Source organism: Ammospiza caudacuta, chromosome 5 (genome assembly GCF_027887145.1).
Source record: "Ammospiza caudacuta isolate bAmmCau1 chromosome 5, bAmmCau1.pri, whole genome shotgun sequence".
In the NCBI taxonomy this organism is placed as follows: domain Eukaryota; kingdom Metazoa; phylum Chordata; class Aves; order Passeriformes; family Passerellidae; genus Ammospiza; species Ammospiza caudacuta.
The window spans coordinates 15,986,063-16,011,412 of NC_080597.1; the positions used below are offsets into that span (position 1 = coordinate 15,986,063).

Here is a 25,350-nt window from a genome sequence, read left to right on the forward strand (position 1 = left end):
TAAAGGAAATATTTACGGCCATTTTTGTCCACAGTGTTTCTGCCTTTCACTAACATTTTCCAATTCATTAAATCTTAAATTTATAATTTTATATGTATGTATTTACGTTTTTCCCTATGCATAATTATCTTTGTTATCTGAAAATTGTATTTCATGTTTAATCCCTCTTGCTCCTCGTAATTATCATAGGTTTTTCACCTTCAGCCCATGACCTTTTGGTGCCTTATTTTTATTTATTTTGACATATTATGTGATTTGCTTCATTTCTTTTTGTATCAAAAGAATCTTACTAAACCTGCCTAGAATCCACTGTATTATTGTGCTTGTGAAATTCTTCTGTGGGTAACGATGGACTCATTCTGTCAGTAAAACCTTATTCCCACAGAAAGCATTTGGAACTGCAAATCCAAAAGCTCAGCCCCAGTCCCGAGTGCTTTTCCTTGCCCCGCTCCTGCTGCCCCGGTTCCAGGGATGCTGAGGAGCGCCAGCAGATGGGGCTGGAACGCTGCACAGGGAAGCGCTCCCGGCACGGAGGGAACATCGGCACAGGGCAATGCCGGTGGGTCTGAGCACCGCTGAGCTCCCGCTGTCTGCTGCACTTCCAGAGGAGGAGGCCCCGCTGCAGGAGGAGCCGGCAGGCGGAGAAGAGGCCCCGCGAGTTGTGGATTTGGAGCAGCTGGTGCCCGTGGGGGGCGTGTTCCACATCTCTGTCCTGCGGCTGCCGCCCCAGGCCCAGGACGTCGGGGACTGGATCATGGTGGAGGTGAGGGAGGACAGAGAGCAGCCCCTGGGGTTTGTCACTGCTGTCACATGCACTGCACACGAGTTCTGAGAGCAAACTGACCAAGCAAGGTTTGCAAATCATCCGTTTTTCACACGTGAAAGGTGGGAGCACAGTGGTACTAAACCCCACTGCTGGTTCAGCTCCAGGCCCTGCAGGCTGGCTGAGGACTGTGGGCATGGGGTTCTGGTTTCCTCTAGCACCGACCCACCCCACAGAGGGCACTGCGGAGCTGGAAACCTTTAATAAGCACAATTCCCAAAAGGCCAAACCCAGAGGGCAGGGGAAGAGGCCCAGGATGTTCATTCCCAGCCCCTGTGGCCTCCCCTTCCCGCTGGCCCTGTGGGACAGTGCAATCGCAGCTGCCTTTGCCTGCCCTGCTCCCGGGGCCTGGGGCTCTGTGAGGAATGGCCGAGCCCCGCTGGCCCTGCCCTGAGGGCGCCTGCAGCAGCTCAGGAGGGGCCCAGGGCCTCCCAAGGCTGCTCTTCCACTGCCTCCAAAGCTGGGCTTGGACACCTGCAGGGTTAGCAAACCACTCTAAATGGGTGTTAAAAAGCTTTGCAGTGTTAGATGAACTCAAAGGAAAAAACCTGCATTTTCTGATAAACCCCTTATTTGTCCTTTTCCTCTCTTGCCAAAGCTGCTGGATATTGGATTGGAGGTGTATCCATATTCCCCAGGAAAGGCTGAAGATGGCACACAGGAAGCAGTACAGATCACCCTGAGGCTCCCTGATAATGTGATTTATTTTAAAGTGCCTGTGCTAGGCCAATGGCATCCTGCAGGTCTGAACTTAAGGCATAAATTTATTTCAAATTTGAATAGTGGAATTTATACCTGAGTTGTTACAGTCCAGCTGTAAAGATAAGGGCCAGTTTGGAGCCCAGAAATAGTTTGGGGATGGCAATTTTAACAAAAAAAAAAAAAAAAAAAACAAACAAAACCCAAAACCTAAAACCAAAAACCACTAAAAACCCCCAAATAAATTATTACTTTTTTTGGTTTTGTTTACTTCAGCATTACTGCCAGAAGCCTTCCATGTACATCTTTCCATCCTCTTTGTCCAGGCCAATGGTGGAGAACTGATGGCATCAGCAAGATAACCTATGAAGCAGAAAAAAAGAGCATCACCTTCAGCATGGGTGGCTTTTCTACAGTAGCCCTTCTCCAGGATGCTCACCTGAATCTGCCCTATCAGGCCTGGGAATTGCACCCTACTGGTGTGGATGAAGGCCTCTTCACAGTTACTGCAGTCTTTGCAACCATTCAAATTAAGGTATGTCAAATTTGCAGATAAAATCCCCCATAATTATTGTCCCTGATTAAGAATTTGGGATGCTTCTACAAGAGCAATTTGAATCTCTCTTCCTTTCCAAGCACTGCACTGGTTATTTAATGTCAGTTATTTACTATGAGAAATAGCACATTTCACATAGCAGAAATGTGCATTTGCTCTGGAAAGTTTCAGTCAGTGCTTTGCTGCTGGTTTTGCCTTGCTGCATTCAAGCCTGTTCCCCCTCTTAGAGAGCTGAAAAGTTCCTCTCTCCTCCAGCTCTACCAAGAGAAATACAGGGAGTTCTAGCAGCCCACTACCCATGCTCCTTGTTTCTTCCCAAAGTTCAAGCTACTCATGATTATCCATCTGTTCATTGGTGTATAAATCAGTACACCAGTGTCATTTCTGATTCCTACACAAGGCTGGCTTTCTTCAGGATCTGTAAATGAAAGGTCACAGCCCAGAGTAGCAGATGATGTGGGTAATACCCAGCATAGCAAAAATATCAATATTTGAAGCCTAACCCAGAAAGGAGCTTCCATGACCAGTAAGTTGCTTTCACTGGTTTGTACAACAGGATAATCAGTGTATGTTGTCTTCAGTAGTGGTGGAAGAGGAGGAGGTGCTTTCCCACATCACAGGGAAATGGATGAGTCCTCTTGCTCTCAGAGCAGCCTTGAAAAGAGCTGGAGTGAACATTTTCCCAGCAGAGCACTCTCCCAAGTATGTCCCTGTGCCCAGGAAGGTGAGTGCCAGAGGTTCCTGGTGGCTTTTCCCTGTTTTCACTCAGGTCAGCCTTTGCTGCCCTGGGAGCTGCTGTGCTGCCAGCTGAGGCAGGGCAGAGTAAAGCAGGCTCTGGCCCTGCTGGAGCACAGGGAGAGGAGAGAGATGTGTTTGTCTGGTTTGTGTTGTCCCTGCAGGGTGCCCTGGCAGAAGTGAGGGCCTATGAACAGATGGCTCTGCTGGCAGCTGCTTTTGCTTTTGCTCACAGCAAGTGGAACGGAGAAGCAGGGCCAGAGCAAGTCGTGTTCAAGGTTTGTGGAGTCCCAAAGTTCCAGGGCAGGCCAGCATTGAGCCCATCCCCAGCTAAAACAATCAACTCACCCTGGTGGCTTCAGCCCCTGCCCCAGTTCAGTGTCACAGGCTGCCCCTGAGAGCTCTCAGGGACACAAACCTCAGCAGCAAAGACACTTGCTAAGGAAAATGGAACTGAGAAGTCACCAAGGGAGGCTTTAGCCAGAGCTGGGGTGACAGAGCTTCATGCTCTCCAGAGGCCCCTTGAGAATCAGCTATCTGCTCTGCCAGCTTGTAAAGAACTGCTGGGACTTTGTTCCTGCCTGTAGGGTTTCTTTTGCTCCCTGCTGTTGGTTTGTCTCCACCTGTGAACTAAAACACATGGTTAAAACTTCTGCCAGCCAGACAAACACCCCCAGGTGTGGCTGGAGAAAGGCAGCACACCCCACTGTGAGAGCTGCAGTGGCTGTCTGTCACTCAGGTTAAATGCATGGGACACAAATACTGGAATTTGTGCTCTGACAGTGGCACAGGCTTCACCTCAGTGCATTTCTTCCTGCAATAGGTGAGTGAACATCTGACAGCAGGTTCTGCCAAAGGCAACCACTGGTCTCTTTTGATGTTCGATGGTGAGAAAGTGCAACACCTCAAGCTCACTGAAACCAGTGAAGCTTTTTCAGAAGAGGTGCAAGAAGAGTCTGAATTTCACTCCACACTCTACCATATGGTCAAGGAGTCTGCCAGCAATGAAGCCATGGAAAAAGTGGAAAGAGCTGGCTGTATGTTCATTGATTCTGTGTATCAGCTGCTCCTTGCTACCAGTCTTAGCATACTCTTAGATACTACTGCATGCTTTCCTTCAAAACTTTATTATCAAAAGCTTTCAATAAAGTTACACTTCAAGTCTTAAATACTTTTCTATTCAAAACATTGAAACAGGTTCTGAAATGCAAACATTTTATCTTTGTTCAAGCAAAATAAATTCTTTATTCACTTGTGGCTAGACCACCTAGACATGTTTATTGTTAGCTATGTTCAAAAAATTGCTGTTCTTTTGTAAACCTCAGTAGAGCCGAGATCCTTTTAGCTGCTTTTAAAGATGACTTTTGTCAGAATAGGAAATATTTTTTTTTTCAGTTCAAGTCATGCTTTAAAGAAAAACAACTTCATCTGTCCCCCCAAAAATACCCACAACCCACCAGAACAAACCCAGACAAGTAACCTTAAATAAGGCCAGCTTCAGCTCCTGTCCTGCAGAGCGCAGCCCCGGCAGCAGAGCCGGGGTTACATCGGGGGAGGGCCGAAGTGCCGCAGTCTGACGTAGGGCCACAGCAGCTGCTGCAGCGTCCTCCAGGCATTCCCACTGCACACGGGGGCTGCATCTGCCGGCCTCTGCAGGGACAGCCCCACCAGGAAGCTGGTGAGAGCAGCCAGCAGGACCAGGACGGACATGGACGCCCAGAGGGTTTTGTTGGCATTGCAGAAGGAAGCCTTGAGGTGGGACGCCTGCGCTGATATCGAATTGTACCTGGGCAGGGCAGGAAAGCACAGAGCCCTTCAGGCTTTCCCCAAAACGAGCAACTCTTCCCACCCCACCCAGCCTTGGAGCAAACTAGATCCCACAAACATCAAGAGTGACAGGTTGTTACTGTTTTGGGAGCTGTGCAGGGGGAGCTAAACTGTTCTGAGTTTAAAATACAGTCAAGGAAGCAAATTCTTGATAAACTGGCCCAGCTCAGCCATCCACCCATGCTTCCTGTTCCTCACACTGTTCTGTGAAGTATTCACAAAAGCTGCCTTGAAAGAGCAGCATGAAATCTTGCTCCTAGAAAGCACTGAAAGTCCTGGCCTTTTGTTTGAACCCTCTTCTCAAGTGCGCCTCCCAAACATGCCTTTAACTTGTGAAAGAAACTTACATTGACTCCAGGGTCCATTTGGGTGGGTGTTTTCCTTTTTCAGAGACACTTTCCTTCCTAGTTGGTTGTTCCTGTACTTCAGCAGGTGATTCCAACTGCTCATTCCTGTAAATAAGAATCAACAGCTCCAAAGCTTTGCCAAATTCACAACAGCTTGGCTTTATAGCCCTGACCAGGTGGTGAATTAAAAGCTGATTAAAACTAAACCAGCACACCTGGGAGGAGGCTGCTGCTGAACTTACTTGGTTTCAAAAGGCTCCTCTTCATACTCTGCCCAGGAATAGGTGCTGAGGAACCTCTGCAGCGAAGGGCGCTTCTCGTTCGGCTTCACCCCTAGCCTGCCCCTGCCAGGTGTTAAACACATTTGCCTGATTTTCTCCAGCAGATAGAGAGCAGAAAATCATAAATTTAGCAGCAGCCTACTCATTTGGTTAACCACAAATAACTTACAGATTTATTTGCTTGAAATTAGGACCATTAAAAAAAAACCCAAATGAAATAAAACAAAACTACAGATCCACCTGCTGTAGATATTTAGATTTCACATTTTAGTTCTAAAGCAAGAAAGTTGTGGGATTTTTTTTTAAAGCTCTCAATGCTCAATAAATAAAAAAGGTGAGCTCATAAGGCTCATTTACCTATTACAGCACATTAAACTAATGTGAAAGGTGTAGCCTAAACAATTATTGTACCCCAAGATGCTCCATAAACTGCTTCCTACAGGCAGAGAGTTGAAAAGTATTTGCCCCGTTCAAAGACAAGCCCAGGTGACTTTACCAACTGCTTGATCTCCTGCTGAATCTGTCACTCCGTTCATCCCCATCAGGTTCGTGGAACTGGGCCTGGAAGAGAAGTTTGCCACATTTACTGTATTGGCATTCTGATGCTTCATCCCAGCCAGTTTTGGAGAGGTGAAGCACCTCAGCATCCCTCCAGCAGCCCCTACTTACCAGTGGCACCCCAATCCCTGCATTCCCAGCACTCCTGGGCACTGTTGCAATGCTAACTCTCCTCAGGGCTGACGAGGGCTACACAAATAAGAGGCATTACTGGCTCTTAGCAAGGCACAACTGGGTTACCCACTGAGCACACAAAATACCATCTGGTTTGTGCAGGCTATATTAAAAAAAGAGGTGCTGACACCTAGCGTGAAGCAACACACAAAGAATCCAATCTCAAGTGCAGATCAAATCAGCTCTTTCAAGCAGCATCTTTCCACAGTAAGTGCTTTCTGCCCATCTGAGTGAGGCTGCCTGCACAGCTTCCAGCAAAATACCAACACTGAAGGTAACTAAATTCCCCTAACCTGGCTCACAGGAATTCCTACACTCAGCAGTTTGAACTGCTCCCATATTTTTGTGCTAAACCCTCCTTTAATTCCAAGGGAACCATGCATGAACAACATTTCTTAACCAGTGAGTGAGAGCCCAACCACTTCTCCTTCATCTTCTAAGGGGGACCACTTAGAAGGTTGGTGGGGTGCCTGAAAAGGAGATCCTCATGTTTGATGACACCAGCCTATATTTGTGACAGAAAAGCACCAAGTCAAGCATGCAGCAGAGCACCAGCACAAAAAAAAAAAAAAAAAAAAAACCACACATACACTTAAAAAATTGAAATTTCATGTAAGGACCATTACCTTAAAGTTAAAAGGACCTGGTAGCTTCTTATTCATAGATTCATCTGTAAAGAGATCAGACATCAGAGCTTTACAGGAGGATCTTGCTGCTTACAGGAGGGCAGAGTTTAATTTGCAGCCTAAGGTTTGACTTTCTGCTGTGTTTAAGCAAAGCACTCTCAGAAAGCAGAAATGAGGTCTCAGGAAAAAGCTTCCTATTTCATTAAATAAGTTCATAACATTCACACATTAACCCATCCTCTGCAAGCATGAACTTCTGTAACTATCATCGAATATATTCCATTATTGAGGTAGTTTCCTGTTACAAGACTGTCTTTCACAGTCAAGACTGCATCCAAAAGGGTCCTGCAAGGATTTCATGGTGTGGAAGACTTCCCTTTTGGCACTTAAAAAACACATCCTATTTTTCAGAACAGTTTAATACTGGCAAAGCAACAAGTGCACAACACTGGCTGCAAGCCTGGCAGCTTAGAAGGGGAAATAGATGCCCCCTGCACTTAAGGGCTTTGTAATTTCCCATGTAGAAAGGGTGCAGGTGTAGAGAGCAGCCAAAGCTCAGCTACCTAGAAATAGCTACTGTGAACAAGCACCTAAACTTACTGCTCACAAGGAAGAAGACTATCACCAGCACATGCCATGCCCTTTGCTGAAAGCCAGGACATAGCTGTGTGCTTGCAGTGGTCCCCCACACACACCCTGAGACCCATGACAGTTTAGGTACAAGTTTAATTTCAGAGAGCTGCTTTTAATAGTGTTAATAGATGGCTGTCCCCCCCCCCCCCCCCTTCATTTTTAGAGGAGGTGACAAAACCACTGTATAATTCTGTCACCTAAAATGTGAAGGGATTATAGGACTATTCTGCAGCTATAAGGGCCTGTCTGGCAGGTGCTAGAGAGGGGAAAGAGGCTTTTCCTGGTTACCTCTGTCTCCAAGGGAGCTGAAGGATCTCTCGTTCTGGAGCAGGACCTGCTTGAGCTCCTCAAGCTCGGCGTGCTCTTTGGCATACATGCGCTTCAGGTTCTCCACGTGCTGGATCATCACCTCCACAGCCTTGCTCACCCGGCTCTCCTGAGGGAGCAGGGAAAGCAGCAGCTCTCAGGAACTGCCTCATGTTTGGAGATTTCCCCCTCAAGCACCTGCTCTCCTCTGCTATCTCGCTTTTATCCTCCTTTTCAAAGCTTCAATAAATCCCTGTCCTGATACATGGTACACAGGTTTCATTTCTCTGGAGATCACTCTTCTTGTAAAACCAATCAATCTTCAGTTTGCCAAGCTCTTACAACTCATCATCATCACTTCCTCTGATCTACAGTTGCAGCTGCCACCATGCATTTGCTGGTATTGCCAAGTCATTTTTATGCTGCCCTGGGGTATTATACACAATCACACCTAACATTTGAGCAGGACTTGGTCATTTGGCTGATTAGCTGCCCTTTCCATAAGGCACAGAACCACCTTTGCAGCATCAAGGCCATTGTTACCACACTGCTTGGTATTCTGTACATCTCACTGCTGCAAAGTCTTTATTGTTTATTTTTTTCCAACCAGAACCTTATTTCTGCTGTGGGTTTTTGCACAATTCTAGTGCAGCATGGCTGCTCTCCATGCCTTGGATTCCTTATAAGAACACAGAGAGAAGAGAAGGCCAGGACTAAGGTGTTCTGAGCAGTCTACACTACACACACCAGATTCCCAAATGCAATCTTGGAACCATAAGCCCAGCAAGATGTGGCCATCCCTTTGCAGCTAGAAGCTTTTAGCTTTGTACAAAGTACTTTTGATGGAAAGTGTTACCTGATTAATAGCTCCCAACATCTCTGCTCTGCTGGCAACTCGAGCTGCGTATTGGCTAAGGAACTGCAAGCTTTTCTGCAGCTTCTTAATGATCTCCTGTGCCTGGTTATCTTCTTCACACAAAGGAACTAAAGCCTAAGAGTACACATTGGTAAGAAAACTGGTGTGAATTATGAACAGAGAATGAAGTTTGAGCTGATGACACTGAGGAGCTGCATTCAGGCCCACATCAACATCCCTATTCAGTGCAACTTGGATAGAGAGCTCCAGTGGGCAGAGACTGGAGCACAAAAGCAGTTGAAGCAGGGGTCAGATGTTTGTGCAACAGAAAAATTTCCTGCTGCCTGTGCATGCAATACACTTCGATCAGGGTTACCCTTCATAATCTCTCATATTTCAACTGCATTGCTCCAGAACTTAATATTTGCTCATCATGCATCCCATGCACACACCCCACTTTAAAGAGCTGTTTTAAGAGACACTCACATCTACTTATCCCATCCACCCTACCAGCCCTGGCCTTACCTCTAACATATTCACAGCATTTGTGATCTCCTTTTTCAAGTTTTCCTCAGCCAGGTCTCGGGACCTCTCTTCAAGCTTCACTCTTTTGTCCAAGGTAAACAAGTCACACTTAAAACCTAAAGACAGCCTCAGAAATTCAGCCTGTTGTGGGAGAAAAGATTTCAGAGGAATCCAAGTGATGCAGAAGTTTAGGTAGATTTGGACACTGATATGACATTTGGGGCTATACCCTGTGACCAAAGTTTAGGAGAGATACAGAAGAAGAAGTGAACATGACCCACTTCCTTAAAGCAGGTCTTCCGATCTGTAGTGATGGTGGGAACGTTCTGCAGCCAGAAGAGGTGACATCCTGGCAGCACAATGTGCCATCTGTGCCTTTTGACAAAACTGTCTTAAATCAGCACATTCTGCCTGGGAGGAGGTCACAGCTATGCTCCTTCAAGCTTGCAAACAAATGCCACAGTAGTGACAAGTCTTTGTTCAATTTTACAGATCTCCACCTTTCTCCATCCCATCTCCTGCAAAAATTTCCATTAGGCTTGGAAAGAGATTTCAGAAGTTAGACTGCAGGAATACATCCAGTTTAAGCTGGATCATTCTTTTACATACAAGGAGTTTATCTACAAGATCTGATGTCTGAAATACTTCAGGATACAAGCAGTTGAGACTTACCTCCACTTCCTTCTCATTTGGACAGTCACTGTAGGGGAAGAAAAAGAACTATGGAACAGACTGTGGCTTTAAATTCATACCTGCAGGTGATCACTGAAAATCAAAATACTTACGGCTCATTTTGCTTGGTTTTATCTCCTTTAATGCCACCTGCAGTGGGTGAACTCCCTGAGAAGAGACCAAAAAACCCATTTTCAGACCAAAGTGAAAAAATAGTCTCCCTAAACCAACCTGTGAGAGACTTTTAAGCTTCCACAAAACCCCCTGTTCAAGATTTACAGTTTTAAGCTCTCACCACTTAAAAGAACTCATGTGCCTCGGGTTCTGTTTGTTGTGAGGCACCACGGCACTGCCACCTGTACAAGGCCCCAAAAGTCAGTTGTTCAGGGCGCTTCAGCTGCTACTTATTATTAGCATAGAAATGGTTAATTGAAGGTTTTTGCTTCAGGATGTGATGCAATTTACTACCTCACCAGCTTCTAATGATCTCCAAAGGCAAAAGAGGAGGTATGCCTAAGGAGAAAAAACATCCTGCTCCTCTATATCATGGATAGCACAGAAATGCTTCTCTTACAAATCTCTGGGGAGAATAAGAGTGCCAAAACTGTTTCAAATATCCCAACTCCTTTGCAGCTAAGAATTTTCCTCCTGTCTAGAGGAATGTGGAGCTGGTTAGATCAGTATCTGCAGAAATCAGAGCAGCACATTCTGCATGACACCACTGTTCTTCTAGTCATTGTGATCTCCAACTGCAGGTACCAAGCCCTAAAACATCACACTTGGTGTGGGACAGGCAACTCCCTGCACCTCTCTACACAGCTCTGGACTCAGCTTGTGCTCTAGAAACATGAAGGTGTCCAGCAAAACCCCCTTACCTTTCCTGCTGGGAGCCACAGCTAGTGCTTCTTCACTCCGCTCTTTGCTATTTCTCTTTTCCTGGTCTGCTTCCTAAGGGCACATCAGAGCAGTCAGAGCAAGGGAGCAGCCACACCACCCCTGGAGGGGCCTCTCCCCTCCTTTGCCACTACTCAGCCAACCCAGCTGGGCTTTTCACTGTCACCAGCACTCTTACCAGGTCTTGCTTCAAAACATTTTGAAATACAGGCTTGTGTTCTTCCGTGGCCAGGGAGGATTCCCTTGTGATCTGACTTGGTCCTGTGAAAAACATTCCCAAATCCAAATGTAGCAATTCATAAAGCACACCCAGCTTCCAACATCCACCATTTTAGCCATGGGCCAACCGTGCTAAAAAACTGCACCAAATGCCATGAAATACCACTGAGAAAGAGAGAGGCAGCGAAGAACACTATGAAGACACATAGGAAGAAGTATGATAACTAAGATTGGAAAAAATGGAATAAATCCCCGTAAGAAGTGTTATATGTCTACAGCTGAAAATATAATGTACTTCCTGTAGTTAAAGATGCAGGAGTTACAGTAATATTCCCTTGGATAAATAAATTTTATATTTTGCTACCAGCATGGAGATTGTTTTGTTGGTGGTGTGTTTGCTGTTTAAAGAGGCAGTTTTTAATTAGTATTTATACCTTAAAACAATCAAGAATATTTTGTTTCCTTCTCTGTTTATGCAGTCACACAGCTGTGAGCCAAAGCAATCGCACAGAGAACAACAAAAAAAAGAAAAAAAGCAAAAAATCCAGAAAAACTCCAGCTTCAAGTTGGAAGCCTGCAAGGGGAGATTTATTAGTTCTAGTATTAGGAACACTTTCTTTTCAGAGATGTGCAACAGATAACTGGACTCTCAGACTTTAAAGCTATTGAGACTTCTTTATATCTGTTCTGCATATCTGCTTCCTCTTACTAAAGGCACCTGGATGACATATGAAAATTAACAGTAGAGGGAAATTAGTAGAAAGAAAATGCTTTTAAATGATGAGACAGAATAAGATTTCAGGAAGATAGTACTGAGGAAAGAAACAAAGCCAAACAAGAAACTGTAGTCTTATATTGAGGTAAAGATTAAAAAGATATTATAAACAAACACACACAGGTATTCTGCGCTGCTTATTCAGATCAGCTTCACAAAACCAGCTTAAATACAGTGTGTACAGATGCTCCAGTTTTGGTTTGATTTTATAGTTTTTTAGTGGAAGAAAATCACGAGAGTTGGTAAAAATCTGGTGGGTGTTTATGGCTCTAGCAAAGACAGAACAATATTCAAATGCCTCTACCCTCATCTCGCCTCTTGACCCATCCAGCTTCTTGTGCAACAGCCTTGAACGAGAGGAAAGTGCTTAGTGGCACTGTTGAACTAAATAGCTGTTTAAACCCACAAAAACATGTTTTCTCTTGTCAAAATGGTCTGGGATTTTGTACCCACTCACTGTTTTACCAGCTGAGCAAGCCCCAAGATCTCACCAAGTTGTTTCATGCTCCCTTGCCTGCAGTGCTGCGGTAAGAGGGGTAAAAAACTTCATTCCTACTCAGCTTCACAGAGGCTTGAGAGCACTGGCAGGTGAAAACACTTGCAAAAGTAGAAATTCTCATGTAGCTCTTACTCAGCTTCCTCACTTCAAAGATGTGCTGGAAGCAAACCGTTTCCTCCAAGGGTGAGCAACAGGCAGTGCAGCCACCACCGTACCTGCCACGGGAGCAGCTGGCTCCTTGCTGCTGCTTGGCTCCACTGCCACATCTTCCCCTCTCTCATGTAAGCCCTTGGATGAGCTTTCCTCCATAACAAGGCAGCCTGCAACACCAGACAGCAGAAACACAGCTTTCTTTGTTCAGTAAACACACAGACTTGGGCACATCCAAGACTCCCAGTGCCCCAGGTTAAGGACTCACCTGGTACCGGTGCTGTGCTTTCCACTGAGGATGCAAGAGCTTCTTGGGCTGATGGTAAGTGATCACTGCCAAAACAAAACCCTTTCAGATACTCATCCACATGATTCAGATCTTAATAAAGTCTTTTAAATCTTGCACAAGACCTGACCTGGATGCGATCAGCATGGCTGGTGGTGTTGACTCCTCACAGTCAATCTTCACAGAGAGAGAAAGAAGAGTGAGTATCAGAGGGTTAATGCCAGTATAAAACTTGTATGTCAAAACTTTAACTTTCCCAGCTGTGCCTAAACTATTCCAGCAGTGAAGAACTAGCTGGTAAGTTCACAGAATCACCAACTAGTCTGAAGCCATCTCAGGAATGTTGTATTCAGAGAGGTGTTTTTGTTCCCCACTCTGTGGTTGGCTCCTAACTCACATCTTCAATGACCAACAAACACATTACTGCACCACCACTGCTCCATCTTAACTCTCCATCAGAAGAGATCCATTTTTGTGGTCTGGAGCCCAAAACCTACAAATGAGGTACACAGGGCTTCACCTGGCTGTAGAGATTAGCCTCATTAGGTAAAAGTGTCAATAGTCACAGCATGAGCAAGCAAATGGCTCAGAACACTTGTGTGCTGTGCTGTACAACAATGTTATATATGACAATTACCCAGCCCCTTCAGAGGCCTCAAGCCTCCCTGGTGTGCAAGCAGCAGAGGAACAAAGCAATTAAAAGCTGGCAGTTTTGCTCATGTTCCTCTAGTTGCCACAGTGCGGTTTTGGACCTGAGCCTTATCACATCACAGACAAAACCAATATCCTCTTGAGGCTTTGAATTTCGAGGGAGGTGCTATTTGTGCAATGTCCCTCTTCTGCATTTCACCCTGGAGAGCTCCAGCTCGCTCATTCAGTTGTTGGGTTGGTCTCTCTTTATGGCTGAAGATACAGGGGGGAACTGATGAGGTTCAAAGGGTTAAATTGGTAATGACTTGTGCTGAATTACACCCACTGTTGAAGAGAAGTGCTGAACAGAAAACAAAACCAGCACAAACTCCCCTCCTCTCTCCAAGAGGAGAAGGAAGGAGGGCAAACAGCTCCCTCCACAGCAAGCACCCAAGAGCACTACTGAAGTGTGTGTGGAGAAACAGCAGAAAAACCACATCAGCAAGTGACTGCCTGTGTTCTTTTATCTTTCCTACCCCCTTCAAACACCCTCCGAGGACACAGGAAACCCAGCAAATGAGAGCAGGAGGTATCCAAGGGCCCTGGTCATTCCCAAGAGTGACCAACTGCTCCCAGCATTAGGAAGTGCCTTTTCCCTCCTCCCTGCCCTGGCAGGGCTGCTCTTGCACAGCCCTGGCCCAGCCAGGTGGATGCTTCCCCTAATGCAAATTCAGGCTATTTTTATTATTATTATTTGAATTCTCTCATAAGTTGAGGAAGTGCAGCAATACATATGCCTTGTTCAGGACATTGTGTCTGCAGAAGTATTAGGGAGGGAGAATACCATCATGTTAGAAAGAAATCTAAAGGGCTTTTAAAAGTAACACACAGCACTCAAGCAAACAGAAAAGCCCTTGCATCACCTAGAACTGAAGTGACACATTATGCTACATTACCTGTATCTGCCCAGATGGGCACATGCTCAGTGATTTCTGTTTGCAATGAAGGAAAACCCTCAATTCGGTTTTTAAAACCCTAAGCTGGCTGCCAGGATTGCACAGTCCCATGGATTCCACATAAAGGAAAAAAATATCTCCAATTAAAGAGAAACACCACATTCTAGATGTCTTAATAAAATAGAATCACACAATGGTTTGGGTTGGAGGGGACTTTAAAGAGCAAAGTTCCAACACTGATGGCCAAGGGACATCTTCCACTACCCCAGTTTGCTCAGACCAACATCCAACCTGGCCTTAGACACTGCCAGGGATGGGGCAGCTGCAGCTTCTCAGGGCAGCCTGTGCCAGGGCCTCCCCACCCTCACAGTAAAATCTGTTGACAGAGCATTGGAAAATGGCACAGTCCTTTAATGAGGAAAAACAGCCAAAGAATATCCTGAAGCCCATCCCTTATCACTTTTCCCACATCCATCCCTCTAGCATAATAATCCAAGGGTTCTCTATCTCAGCCCATGAATTCTGGCCACAGTCTTGTACAACTCCCCCCAAACAATCATTAACATTTGGAAGACCTGTCAGGTTTTCAGGCTGTGGTACAACTTCCACATTTATAAAGCCAAACAAGAACAAAAAGCCCAAGTTTCACTTGGCTCTCAAGTGCTCCTTTATTAAGTAGCCCCTGAGCTTCTATGGTGACAATGATTTGACACAAAAAATTTGAGTTACTTACAATCTGATCTGCTCAAATACATCTGCAACTGCAGAGTAATAGAACTCCAAAGAAAACTAGGGAAACTTTTTGTACTGAATAAGGATATGCAACTTTTCCTACATGCCAGTGTTTTGAACAGATACTGGGCACAGCCCATTTGCCTTTTCTCTAGGGCAAGCTTAAACATTTACATTTCCCCCCTTCAGAACATTCATGTGCAAAGCTTGTACTAAAAAGTGATAACAAGGATGGAGAGAGACATTTTTGAGCCCAGCTGGAATTACAGAAAGCCCCAGAGCAACAAAGCACAGATGTTTCACACACCTTTGCACAGCTGTGACTTTCCAGGAGGACTGGATAAGTAGGAACCCTTGAGAGGATCCTCTTTAAGGGCACTTAATAGCAGCACAAGCTGGGAGTCCTTCACCTGCTCTGCCCCAGTGTGCTGAAACCACAGAGTCCCCAGCACTCTTACTTTCTACCCACACTGCACTCTTTCTGCTTTGATTTACCACTACAACCAGACCATCCTGTACTCACAGGTACCACACACCAGGCAGGTTCACCCTGAGGCTGGCTGCTCTGTGGTCCCAAAAGGTTATTTCCAGGTTCATAGAAACCACTGATCAATATTCTTCCACCATCCCCACCAATACAGGAGTTTGTAAGCTCATTAGGAGCCCTGTGTGGTGGAGCTGAGGACTGAGGCACAGCTTAGGTGTGCTGAGCTGCAGCTTCTCTTGCTGCTGCCCCAGGGAAACTGCAGCTCGAGCTCTAGATGCAGGATTCAGGGCAGCAGTGAAGGCATAGCTGAGTACACCAGCTGAAGGAAAGCTCCCCTACAGCAAAGATGGCATTTTTCAGCTGTTACATGGTGCCTGTGGGAGGAAGTGCAAAGAGAGGCAGTACTCCCAACTGAAGCATCTTGTGGCTCCTTGCAGGTGGAGAAAAGGAGTGAAAACACTCCGTTCTTGCCTGGCAGAACCAATTGTCACTGCAGAACCAGCACTATCTCCACCCTTGAAACCACATTTAAAACACTCCATAGCTAAAAGCATGACCCAGTTTTGGGTTTTGATGTTCAAGACACAAAATATCAAGACATTTCATTTTATAACCTAGGTATTGCAGAAGCATGCCCAAAGAGAAGGGAACATCCCCCACAGCACCCTGCTGACTGGTGCCAGCTCCATCCACTGAGGAGCAGTGCTGATTTATAGCCGAGCCATCTGCACCTGGGTCTGAGCAAGGCATGAAATGCTCAAGCCTGTTCAAAACCACATCTCGGGCATCAGAGCCAGCACTCACCTCAGCAAGTGAAGAGTCCATCATTGTAATGGAAACAGGAAGGTCTGCATCAGTGTAGTCATCAGCAGAGCATATTTTCCACCTGGCAACACAGGCTTTATTTGCATATTGCCCAAACAACAGAGAGATAGAGTGCCCATTTTCCTTAAGCACACAACAACTGAAGTCACCACTCTCTGTGCAGTCAGTCAGCTGGTCTCTTAGGGAAGGAAAAATTCATCACCGACATCAATCCCTCCTCCCCCAAACAGCAAGAACCACCACCAGCCCTTTTCCCAACCTCCTCCACACTGCACTATTCCACAGAAAACCAGTGGCAAAAGCTTTGAGAGCTGCTGAGTCTCTTGCTGCAGACTGCCTGCTTCTGCACCTTCAGGAACATCCTCATCTTTTAAAATATTCACTGCAATTCACTTCAGCTTTCATAATCTCAAGCAGTTCAATCTCTATTTTAAAGACCTAAGGAGGCAGCTTGATAGGCAAGGACCTCAGAATTCCTGCTGTAAGCTCTGCAAAAGAAGAAAAGTGACTCCTCAAAGCCAATAGGATTTTGGCACCTAATGGCAATACCAATTGTTAAATTGGTGTTAATTGTTAAATTAGAGTTAAACATGGAATATAGACATGATTTTGGCATTCTTGTCTCAGTTCTCCAGCATGAAATAGAAACCCCATCAGGGTATTTGGCTGGTTACCAGCAGTTCCAGTAAAGAATTCTGGTAGCTGTGAACAGAAGCAAAGTGCTGCCCTGGATCCCCATGGGCTGATCACCAGGTGTCCAGTATTCCCTCTAAGGGAGGGCCCTGCAGCTGAACCCAGCACATGCAATCTGCTAGACCCTGTTGACTCTTCCCCCCCCCTTGCACCCCAAAAGGGTGATTACACCACCTTACCTGCATCCTCCTGAGGTCACATCTGAGCTGGACACGTGTCCCACATCATGCCTCTCCAAGGTGCAGCTGCCAGAGCTCTGCCTGCAAGGCTGATCCCAGCTGTGCCCAGGAGGGTTATTTGGGCAGGAGGTCTCCAAGGTCAGAGCATCTGGTGAGAAGGACAAGCATGAAGAGAGGTGGTTCTTGGCAAAGCTGGATTTAGCTACAAGTTTTTTGTTAACTCTAAAATAATCAAGAAGCAGACCAATCAAGCAGAGATTTATAATGAGGCAATTTCTATCTCGGTAAGAAAGGCTTTGGTTGTGTGGCCTCAACTTGTTCTGTAGATGGAGAGTTCGGCAGTGTGTAGCAAAGGAAGATTTGCTTCCACTCCCATCAATAATGCCTGGAATTACACTTGAACATGTATATTCTGTGTGAGAAGAGCCTCTGTGTGGTACCAGCTCACTGCTGGGAGAAACATTTGTGTGTGAAATCCCAAATGCAGCACCCTGCAGCTCTGCAATGCATGGCTGTCAGTGGCTGCTTTTAATCCTCATAAGGCTTGAGAGTTGCAGGGAAGTTCAAACAACTCAGGAGTGCAGAAAAAGGCAACAAGTACAATCTGCTGGGAAAGGTGGGGTGGTCAGCCTGGAGAAGAGAAGGCTGAGTGGACAGTGGCACAGGCTGCCCCAAGCAGATGTGGCTGCCCCTGGATCCCTGGCAGTGTCCAAGGCCAGGCTGGATGGGGCTCTGAGCAAGCTGGGATAGTGGAAGGTGTCCCTGCCCATGGCAGAGGGGTTGGAATTAGCTGATCTTTCTAGTCCCTCCCCAAACCATTCTCTCACTATGATTTTATTCTCAGTAGCTCTGTTACTGCTCAGGTTGCTAAACCAGACTCAGCTCAGTAGCCAAGGAGCAGGACAGTGCAGTCAGAGGGAATGGGAAGAACAGAACTCACACCCTCTGGGCCCAGACTGACAAGCATCCTGTCAGGAATATACTTGGATGTATAATTTATCCCAATAGTTCCTGAAGATTTTGGGAGCAGTCTGCCAGGTTGACAGACAGCCACCTCTTCAGGCCTTTCACTGCAAGCACTGTAATCATGGTTCAGACTCCTGGATTACATGCAGAAATAGGTTAAAGCGCACAACAGATTCTCCACATTCCAGCAGCACACTCAGCACTACTGAGACTGTTCTGCCAACTCTATTTCAGGTGAGAGACAGAGAAATGTCCAACGCTACCAGGTCTTACCTAGCAGAGGGGAGTTGTGCCAGCGTGAAGCACTCAAGGGTAGTGCCCAGGGAAAGTCAGAGTACAAGGTGGGTCCCTCATTCCATGGTCTTTTGGAGCAGTGGAGCTGCTAATTGAAAAAATAAGAAGTGCTTCTGTTCCACTGCACTGAATACATTAATGCCACCAACTCCCCCCACACACAGGCATCTGCATAATGTAACACCAACAGTTACACAAATACATCTTTCTGTGGCTTTTTTGTCAAGAAAAGCAGAAGAGCTCATATCTTTAATGGGCAGAACAGTTACAGGAAGAGGCAGGATAATGAAACTTTGCACTTGCAACAAAACGTGTTGGTTCAAGCTAGGTCTGGAAATAAACCCTACAAAAGCAGGCAAGATGAGCCTGAGAGGAGAACCAAAGTAGCCACTCAAATCCTGTGAAGGGAGTAAAAAGAGAAAACAAAGAAAATAATCCAAAACACACTATTTCAGCCAAGCCAAGAGGTGTCATCTGAAGATGGCATCTGAGAAGACTCCTGAAACAACATGTGCAGAGCTGTTTTTGACCTAAGGTTGCTTCAACAATGAAAAATGGAAAAGAAACTGGAAGAAGTGCCATCTTCAGACTCTGATGCTTCTCAAAAAGCAATTTATCACATGTGTGTTGTGCTTCAGAGGAACCCAGCTTTGCAATATGTTTTTGTACACCTGTAAACACCTGCATGCACATACACAGATATTGATCTCAAATTATTTTTAAAGAATATTTAACTCAAAGTTTCTCATGAGGAACATTATTTATTCCCCTGAGGTAATGAAGGGAAAAACCCCCACCCAAATAAACCCAGCATCCCATTTTAAGAGGCTCAGCAACGATCACAGCAAGCACACTTACCTTCCCTTTTATATGTGCAGCTACCGTGGGCAGCAGAGCGCACTCAGACTCTGACTCTGCACAGCACTGTTGTAATAGAGAGAGTTTAAGGCAGGCAGGTAAGGAAAAAAAAAAAACCAACAAAAAAAGGAGAAGGAGCACTAGACCACTGATTCTGAGCAAAATGAAACTATCTTCCCAACTGAACTACTTGCAGCTATCAGTTGCAAAACTGCAACTACAAAATCCTGAAGCTGTTTGCCCTTGCCACCTTCAGCCTTTAATTCTGCAGACCCTCATGTACAAAGTTTTATTCATGTGCAGATGGCCCAGCTTTGACTCTGCTCCTCTGATGCTCCTGTCACAGCCTAGGAGACATTTCAGGACCTTCTGTTTGATGTTAAATACCTTGTTGATCTGTGCTGAATCCAGAGTGCTCAGATCCTGAGCTATAGTGTTCCTTACTAGAGCCAGTTGGGAAAAAAGTCTGTCCACAATGCTCCCCCCCTCCACCCCCTCCCAAAGTTGAGGCAAGTAATTTTATTCAAAGCAAAGCCCTCCAGAGTTATGTAATCTCCAATGTATTTCTCCACAGAGGGCCACAAAGTTAATAACTGTTTCACTGCCTATTCCAGTGTCTGGGTACTGAAAAAAACCTTACATTATGAAATTTTAAACATTTGTTTTCAAGCCTGTCTGCAGAGTGGGACAAAAATCACCAGTGCATCAGGGAAGGTTTCCCTCAGCCCCTTCTGATACAATCACAATTGCTCACAGTGAAGACCAACACCACACCTGTAAGTCCTGACACATTTTTCCCAGAAGGCTGAATAAGGAAAAACACGTGCAGATTTGTACATACAGCTTGTGTACATGTTAGGAAAGAAGATACCAGGTGCTGTCAAACTGTTTGCAGCTGTTCTCAGCTGTGTTGTCCTTCCACCAGAGCCCTTCCTGTGCAAGCCCACCTTTCCTGCTGCCAGCAAAGGGCACCATACCTGGCACACCAATTCACAGAGACGCCTCTGCAGCAGTTCCCATCTCAGGGCATTAGCAGTTGCTATGAAGAGACATTTACAAGTCTAACAGGGCTCCTAACAACTTGATAACAAGCAGTCCAATGTTACAGCATCTCTAACTACTCCTTATCAGAATTTACTAGAGTTTGCATTAGCCTGGTTAAGCCTGCAACAGCGTTTTCAAAGGAAAGAGAAAACACTGGACATCTTCACCCGCAAATCAAGGGCAAAGCTTCCCCACATCATTAGTGTTAGGATGCCACAGTTCCCTGTGGAAACAGATCCTTCACTTACAGCTTGGGGGAAGAGAAATATTTGTCCTTTCCAGCTGACATCCTGTACAGAAGTTTTAAAGTCCACGGGCTTTGTATTTAGAAGCATTTTCCCCTCTTACTGTGCAGGTGGGAGGAAGTAGGGGGTGGAATGGGTAGGTGGGCAGGAGACCACAGCCCAGCCCTTCAGTCAGAAGAGGCACCAGACCTGTCTGCCTTTCTAAAGGAACCAATATAAAGCATTTTTATTATTTTGTTCAGTGCCAGTCTTGTTTGTCAGCCCTGTTCTTCAAAATGCTTTGCAAATTATCTACACACCTGCCAGTTTATCTACAGAAAGATTTCTGTAAAGTAACTGGAGTAATTTAAAGCCAAGGTCCTAATAATTTTCAGGATGGTGGTTCTTTGGGGGTTGACCTTTTTTTAGGGGGGTGGTTGATTTAGTCACAGTGGCACCAGTCTCCCATATCTGGGGTTTTCTCTTGATCTACCCAAGCTCACTTTGCAGGAGAGCATCTATTCAGAGATGGAAAATGACAAACTATTTCCACTGTCATGCCGCTTGCTAAGAACAAAATAAAGCAGCTGCATGGTTTGTGGGAAGCATGAAAGCAACATGAGCACACACACGAACACCAAATCACTGGTCAGAGTGGGGCAGGCACGGTTTGGGGCTGTTTCTGCCAATATCAGTGCAAAGTTGTGCCTTAGAGCTAAAGCAAAGGGTCCCAGGGAGTTTTCCTGGTGAGACAAACTGTGGCTTCACACGGAGTTGTTTGCAGTGCACACATATTTGTTGGGCATATATGGTAACTGTGTGCCTGAGGGCAAAACACTCAGAGGGCTTAAATCAGTCAAATCCCTTTTCTCTAGGAAAGTGATCAGATCCAGGGTTAGGGAAGAAAAAGGCCATGTGTTCTGGATTCAGACCTCTGCATTATTTAAATGCCCAGGTTATTGAGGTGCTGATGTCAGGAAGTGAGTCACAAAGAGGCAATATGAAGTTTCCATGGCTCTGTGGCAGAAGTTGCACGTGTACGAGGCAGTGACAGGATTGCTTTCCACTGAAGAGAGCAGCCTAACACCACACAGCTAGTCAAAAACACAGAGCAAGCACAACCAGCAAACAGAGCAGAGAACGTACAAAAATCAAGTCTGTTTGGTTCAGGAAGGTCAAGAAATAGGGATGGCTTTGTTAGGTATAAGGTGGGGAACAGCACTTTTGGTAAAGCAGTACCTGTGCCATATGTGGAATTACTAATCCCCCTTCCTAGGACTGGGGGTTTTGTTGGGAGCTTCTGAAGCTTTGGTGGATCCCAACACCCACTCCTTAGGATCCCACCTGCTTCTCAGCTCAGATGGTGGCAGATCTCTTCAAGGAGAAGGAAAAGTAGAAAAAAAGGGGGGGAAAAAATCCCAAAACAACAAGCAAGACTCCACAGAGCGTTTTACTGTATGACCTGCAGATCAGTCCTATTTTCCCTTGATGTAACTAAACCCTGAAGTACTTGCCCATGCAAAAAGTGAATGCTGGCACATTTCCAGAAGTTACTCACTTTTGTGGTCTTCCACCTTCTCCTGAAGCAGTTGGCAAGTGCTTTCTAAAGCAGCATTCACATCCCTGAGCTTCTGCTGCTCAGAAATGGCTTCCTCCAACTTGCTTTTCAAGGATGCTGCTTCTTCACGAAGAGAGTGAAATGCTTCAGCTTGATCCTCCGCCTAGGCACAAAACAATATTTAGGGAAAAAAGAAAGGAATAAAAAAACATAAAATAAAGCAGCCTGGCTAGCACAAGAAGGCTCTACAGTTCATGTAAATGAAACCAAACTGCATCTGTTCTTTCTCAGGAAGTGATAAAGCTCCCTTTGAACTTCTGCATTTTTACGTTGGGGTGGACTGTGTATGGAAGCTATTTTTGGGTGCTTTTTTTTCCCCTCTTTTCTCTTTTTTTTTTAAGCCACCACAAATATGCAATGCTGCCTCTTTCATCAGCAAACTGTTGTCACCACCCCCTCAAATTTTACTTCCTCTGCTGGTTCCACTGTTGCAGGGAGGCACAGCATTCGGAACGCACAATTCCCTTCCCCAGGGCAGCCGCGCGTCGGACGCGGCCCTCGGCATCTCCTGCTGCCCCACACAGAGGGAACTGGGCTGCCCCTTACATGCTTGCTGATGTCCTCCAGCTGCTTGTTGGCTTTTTGCAGCTCTAGACACAGGTCTTCTGCCTGGCCACCTGCCAAAGTTTCTTCTAGTAGCTGTTTAGCAGTTTCGACCCTGCGCTGGCTGCGGAGCGAGAGAGAGCACAAAGCACAACCCATTAATGACATTTCAGAGCAGGCTGGCCTGGGAGGTGACACCCTCTGGATGCTGGGACACGTACCAAAAGTCAGCTGTCACACACTGCAGCTCCCCAGGACCCAGCACCAGGGAATCAGACATTTTTCATCTTTTTTTTTTATAGCAGGAAGGAGATGAAGGCTTTCTGTAACATTGCTGGGTACCACAGGAGAAGCACCAGAGAACTGGCAAGAAGCAAGAGTTTAGTGGGGCAAGCTTTTGCACTTGGGACAGCAGAATGCATTTTCTCAGGGTTTGGGAGAAATAGTGGTTAGATATAGAGGCAGTAATTCTATAAAAAGATACCCAGGAGCTATTACTGCTTCAATGGATTGATTTCTTCACATTTGAGAGGGAATTTCATTTGACAGCAAGCAGATGCCATCAGAACTGGTGCTAAAGAGGATGGCTTTCAATAAAGCCCTTCTTTTCCATTGCAGAAACCCTTGCCCATTTCCTCTCTAACTCACCTCAGGGGTTTTTTTTGGGTGGGGGAGGGAGGGTTTGGGGTTTGTTGTTATTGCTTTCATCACAATTTTGACACAGAGACAGCTTTAAGAAACCAAGGCATCAGTGTTTTTATCAGCTCTTTTCCAGGTGGAGGGAGAGCATGTAATGGGTGGTTCAGTGGAAGGTAAGTCAGGCAAAAGTATGGTACAACTGCTCTGCATCAGGTCTCAGGGCTGCCAAGCCCTAGGAACATCCCAAACCCAGGGATGGGGCTTGGAGCAACTTGGGATAGTGGAAGGTGTCCCTGCCCATGGCAGGGTCTTTGAACTGGATGATCTTTAAGGTCTTTTTCAGCCTAGGCCATTTTATGATCCTATTTCTAAGATCACAAGCCACAGAAGGAACCATATGCCAAAAAAGTCACATTTTCATATTCAATGACAACTCATTGAAGCTACACCCTTGGGGAATTGAGATAATGTCTTCCCTGAGCCTAGCAACTGTATCCCAAAGCAAAAATACCTGCAGAGAGATATTTAGCAGCTCTCCTGCTTCACACAATCCCAGCAGGTTTTTTAAGGGCTACACCTGCTCAATGGGCAGTGCCCTCGTGCTTTAACTGCTCAGTCTGTGGTCTCCCTGATGTTTTCAAAGGGACTTTCAAGGCTGTACATCAGTTCACTCACAAACCTTAACTCCTACACAGTGCAGACCTTGTGCTAAAACCAGATCTACTCTCCAAAACAGAAGACCATTTCCTCTGTGAAAAAAACCTAAGAATTCAGTAGATTTTGTTCCACTAAAAAACCCACCCCAAAATAAGATACTCAACAGCTATAAAAAAAAACCCCAAAACCAAATCAAACCAAAAGAACCACCAAGCCAAAACCCAACCTCCCCTCCCCAAAAAAGACAGAGATCCTTTGAAGGAGTACCTAGCAGAGAGCTTTTTCCTTAGGTGAAATTCTTCTGTCTTGGTTCTCCTCAGGTTGTCTGCCACTCGAAGAAAATCCTCCTCTAAGGACTCATTGCATTTCTCCAAAAGTTGGAGTTTCTGGGTCCAAAGATGTCTTTTTTCCCCTAGTTCTTGCTTGAGGGCCTGTGGAATTTTGAAGTTGCCATGTGGTTAGAGGAGGAACAGAACCAGAGAATGAGCCAGAGCCTTAATTTACATGGTGAGAATTGAGTTCCCTGCTCCACCAATTAATATCATCACCTACATCTCACACTACCAGAGTAAAGATGAAACTCCACCAGCAAGGTGCCCAGATACAGCAACAAAACCCATAGCTCCTAAGAGGATATTTTAATAAAGATTATCTTGCAGGAAGCTCTCAAACTGATAATTTCAGCTTCTGCAGCCCTTTCCTCAAAGTACAACTGAGTCCACTGAGTCCAAATTGGGTTTGTATTACAGCAAAATTAATTAAATAACCAAGAACCAACAAAACCCGTTTGCTGTACATGTTTAGCAGATGATCTGTGCCAGAGATGACCCCCACCATGAAGGCTTTTAGATTTACCTCTGGTTTGTTGGAGGGAAAAGGGTAAAAATTAAGTGTTAGGTAAGACTGAACTCTCTATTTCTCTGAAGAGTGACTTTCAGTAAAAAGTCCTGAGAAGAATCCAGTGCTCTCTCTCTGACCTTTCTCAACTGAACACATGAAAGAATGTCCTCAGCTTTTAAAGAATGCTTAGTGAGAGTCAAACAGAGGTCAGGAAAGAATGAAGTTTATATTCCTGGGATTCTGCAGCAATTCCAAGGGGAAAACATCAATCTTACAAATACAGGCCACATTATCTGCATGCAAGTTGGAGTCTGATGCTCGTGAGCTCCAAATAAATAAAAAAAAAAATAGCACATCATGCTTAAAAAAGGAAGAAAAAAAAGCAGTTTTTGCTGATAGGGCTCCTAGGATGACATGGGATGTGACCATGTGCAACTGCCCACATCCTGAGGGTCTGTTCCTCAGCCAAGGCAGGCAGCACTCACTTGTAGAAATACCATAATTTGACACTTAAACAGTATAGGCTTTTCAGAGCACATGTACCAGTCTTATCTCACAGCAGAAAAGTGAAAAATATTCTGATGTCACTATACACACTTAGATATATATATATATGCACACTTGAGGTTGTCTTTATATCTAATAGCCTTTAAAATATTTTTGAAAACACTAAACCCCAGCAAAACATGTCCATAATAATTTTTATAGGAAACGGTGGGCAAGG

The 25,350-nt window shown here is 45.4% G+C and overlaps 2 protein-coding genes across 4 annotated transcripts in view; one reads left to right on the forward strand and one right to left on the reverse strand.

The window, feature by feature from the left end:
- Positions 1-553: 553 nt before the first annotated feature.
- On the forward strand, positions 554-4,019 carry LOC131557807 (dynein axonemal intermediate chain 7-like). The gene is made up of 6 exons (XM_058805269.1): positions 554-763; positions 1,422-1,566; positions 1,849-2,057; positions 2,635-2,802; positions 2,978-3,091; positions 3,637-4,019. Exons 1-6 carry the CDS (start codon positions 554-556, stop codon positions 3,979-3,981), a joined length of 1,191 nt encoding a protein of 396 aa, XP_058661252.1. The 3' UTR covers positions 3,982-4,019.
- IRAG2 (inositol 1,4,5-triphosphate receptor associated 2) overlaps positions 3,699-25,350 on the reverse strand; it is a 35,735-nt gene continuing 14,083 nt past the window's right edge. The window contains exons 17-40 of one of the 3 annotated variants that reach the window (XM_058804941.1): positions 24,054-24,217; positions 22,494-22,614; positions 21,888-22,050; positions 20,039-20,100; positions 19,062-19,127; positions 18,183-18,288; positions 16,944-17,091; positions 16,051-16,132; positions 12,572-12,618; positions 12,424-12,488; positions 12,221-12,325; positions 10,691-10,773; positions 10,494-10,566; positions 9,732-9,786; positions 9,619-9,646; positions 8,947-9,087; positions 8,422-8,556; positions 7,548-7,695; positions 6,627-6,670; positions 5,938-6,015; positions 5,765-5,829; positions 5,230-5,331; positions 4,988-5,092; positions 3,699-4,599 (exon numbers count right to left, since the gene is read on the reverse strand). In XM_058804941.1, the coding sequence (XP_058660924.1) occupies positions 4,356-4,599; positions 4,988-5,092; positions 5,230-5,331; positions 5,765-5,829; positions 5,938-6,015; positions 6,627-6,670; positions 7,548-7,695; positions 8,422-8,556; positions 8,947-9,087; positions 9,619-9,646; positions 9,732-9,786; positions 10,494-10,566; positions 10,691-10,773; positions 12,221-12,325; positions 12,424-12,488; positions 12,572-12,618; positions 16,051-16,132; positions 16,944-17,091; positions 18,183-18,288; positions 19,062-19,127; positions 20,039-20,100; positions 21,888-22,050; positions 22,494-22,614; positions 24,054-24,217 (2,430 nt within the window). In that variant the 3' untranslated portion in view covers positions 3,699-4,355. Of the gene's footprint in view, positions 4,600-4,987; positions 5,093-5,229; positions 5,332-5,764; positions 5,830-5,937; positions 6,016-6,626; positions 6,671-7,547; positions 7,696-8,421; positions 8,557-8,946; positions 9,088-9,618; positions 9,647-9,731; positions 9,787-10,493; positions 10,567-10,690; positions 10,774-12,220; positions 12,326-12,423; positions 12,489-12,571; positions 12,619-16,050; positions 16,133-16,943; positions 17,092-18,182; positions 18,292-19,061; positions 19,128-20,038; positions 20,101-21,887; positions 22,051-22,493; positions 22,615-24,053; positions 24,218-25,350 lie in introns of all 3 variants that reach the window. The other 2 variants (XM_058804940.1, XM_058804942.1) reach the window with 2 other exon arrangements.

Bases quoted from the DNA above. Each gene is read 5' to 3' on its own strand.
- LOC131557807 (XM_058805269.1), top strand. From the start codon at position 554: ATGCCGGTGGGTCTGAGCACCGCTGAGCTCCCGCTGTCTGCTGCACTT. The intron at 2,058-2,634 runs GTATGTCAAATT...TTTGTACAACAG, and splicing joins TTGCAACCATTCAAATTAAG to GATAATCAGTGTATGTTGTC. The intron at 3,092-3,636 runs GTTTGTGGAGTC...TTCCTGCAATAG, and splicing joins CAGAGCAAGTCGTGTTCAAG to GTGAGTGAACATCTGACAGC.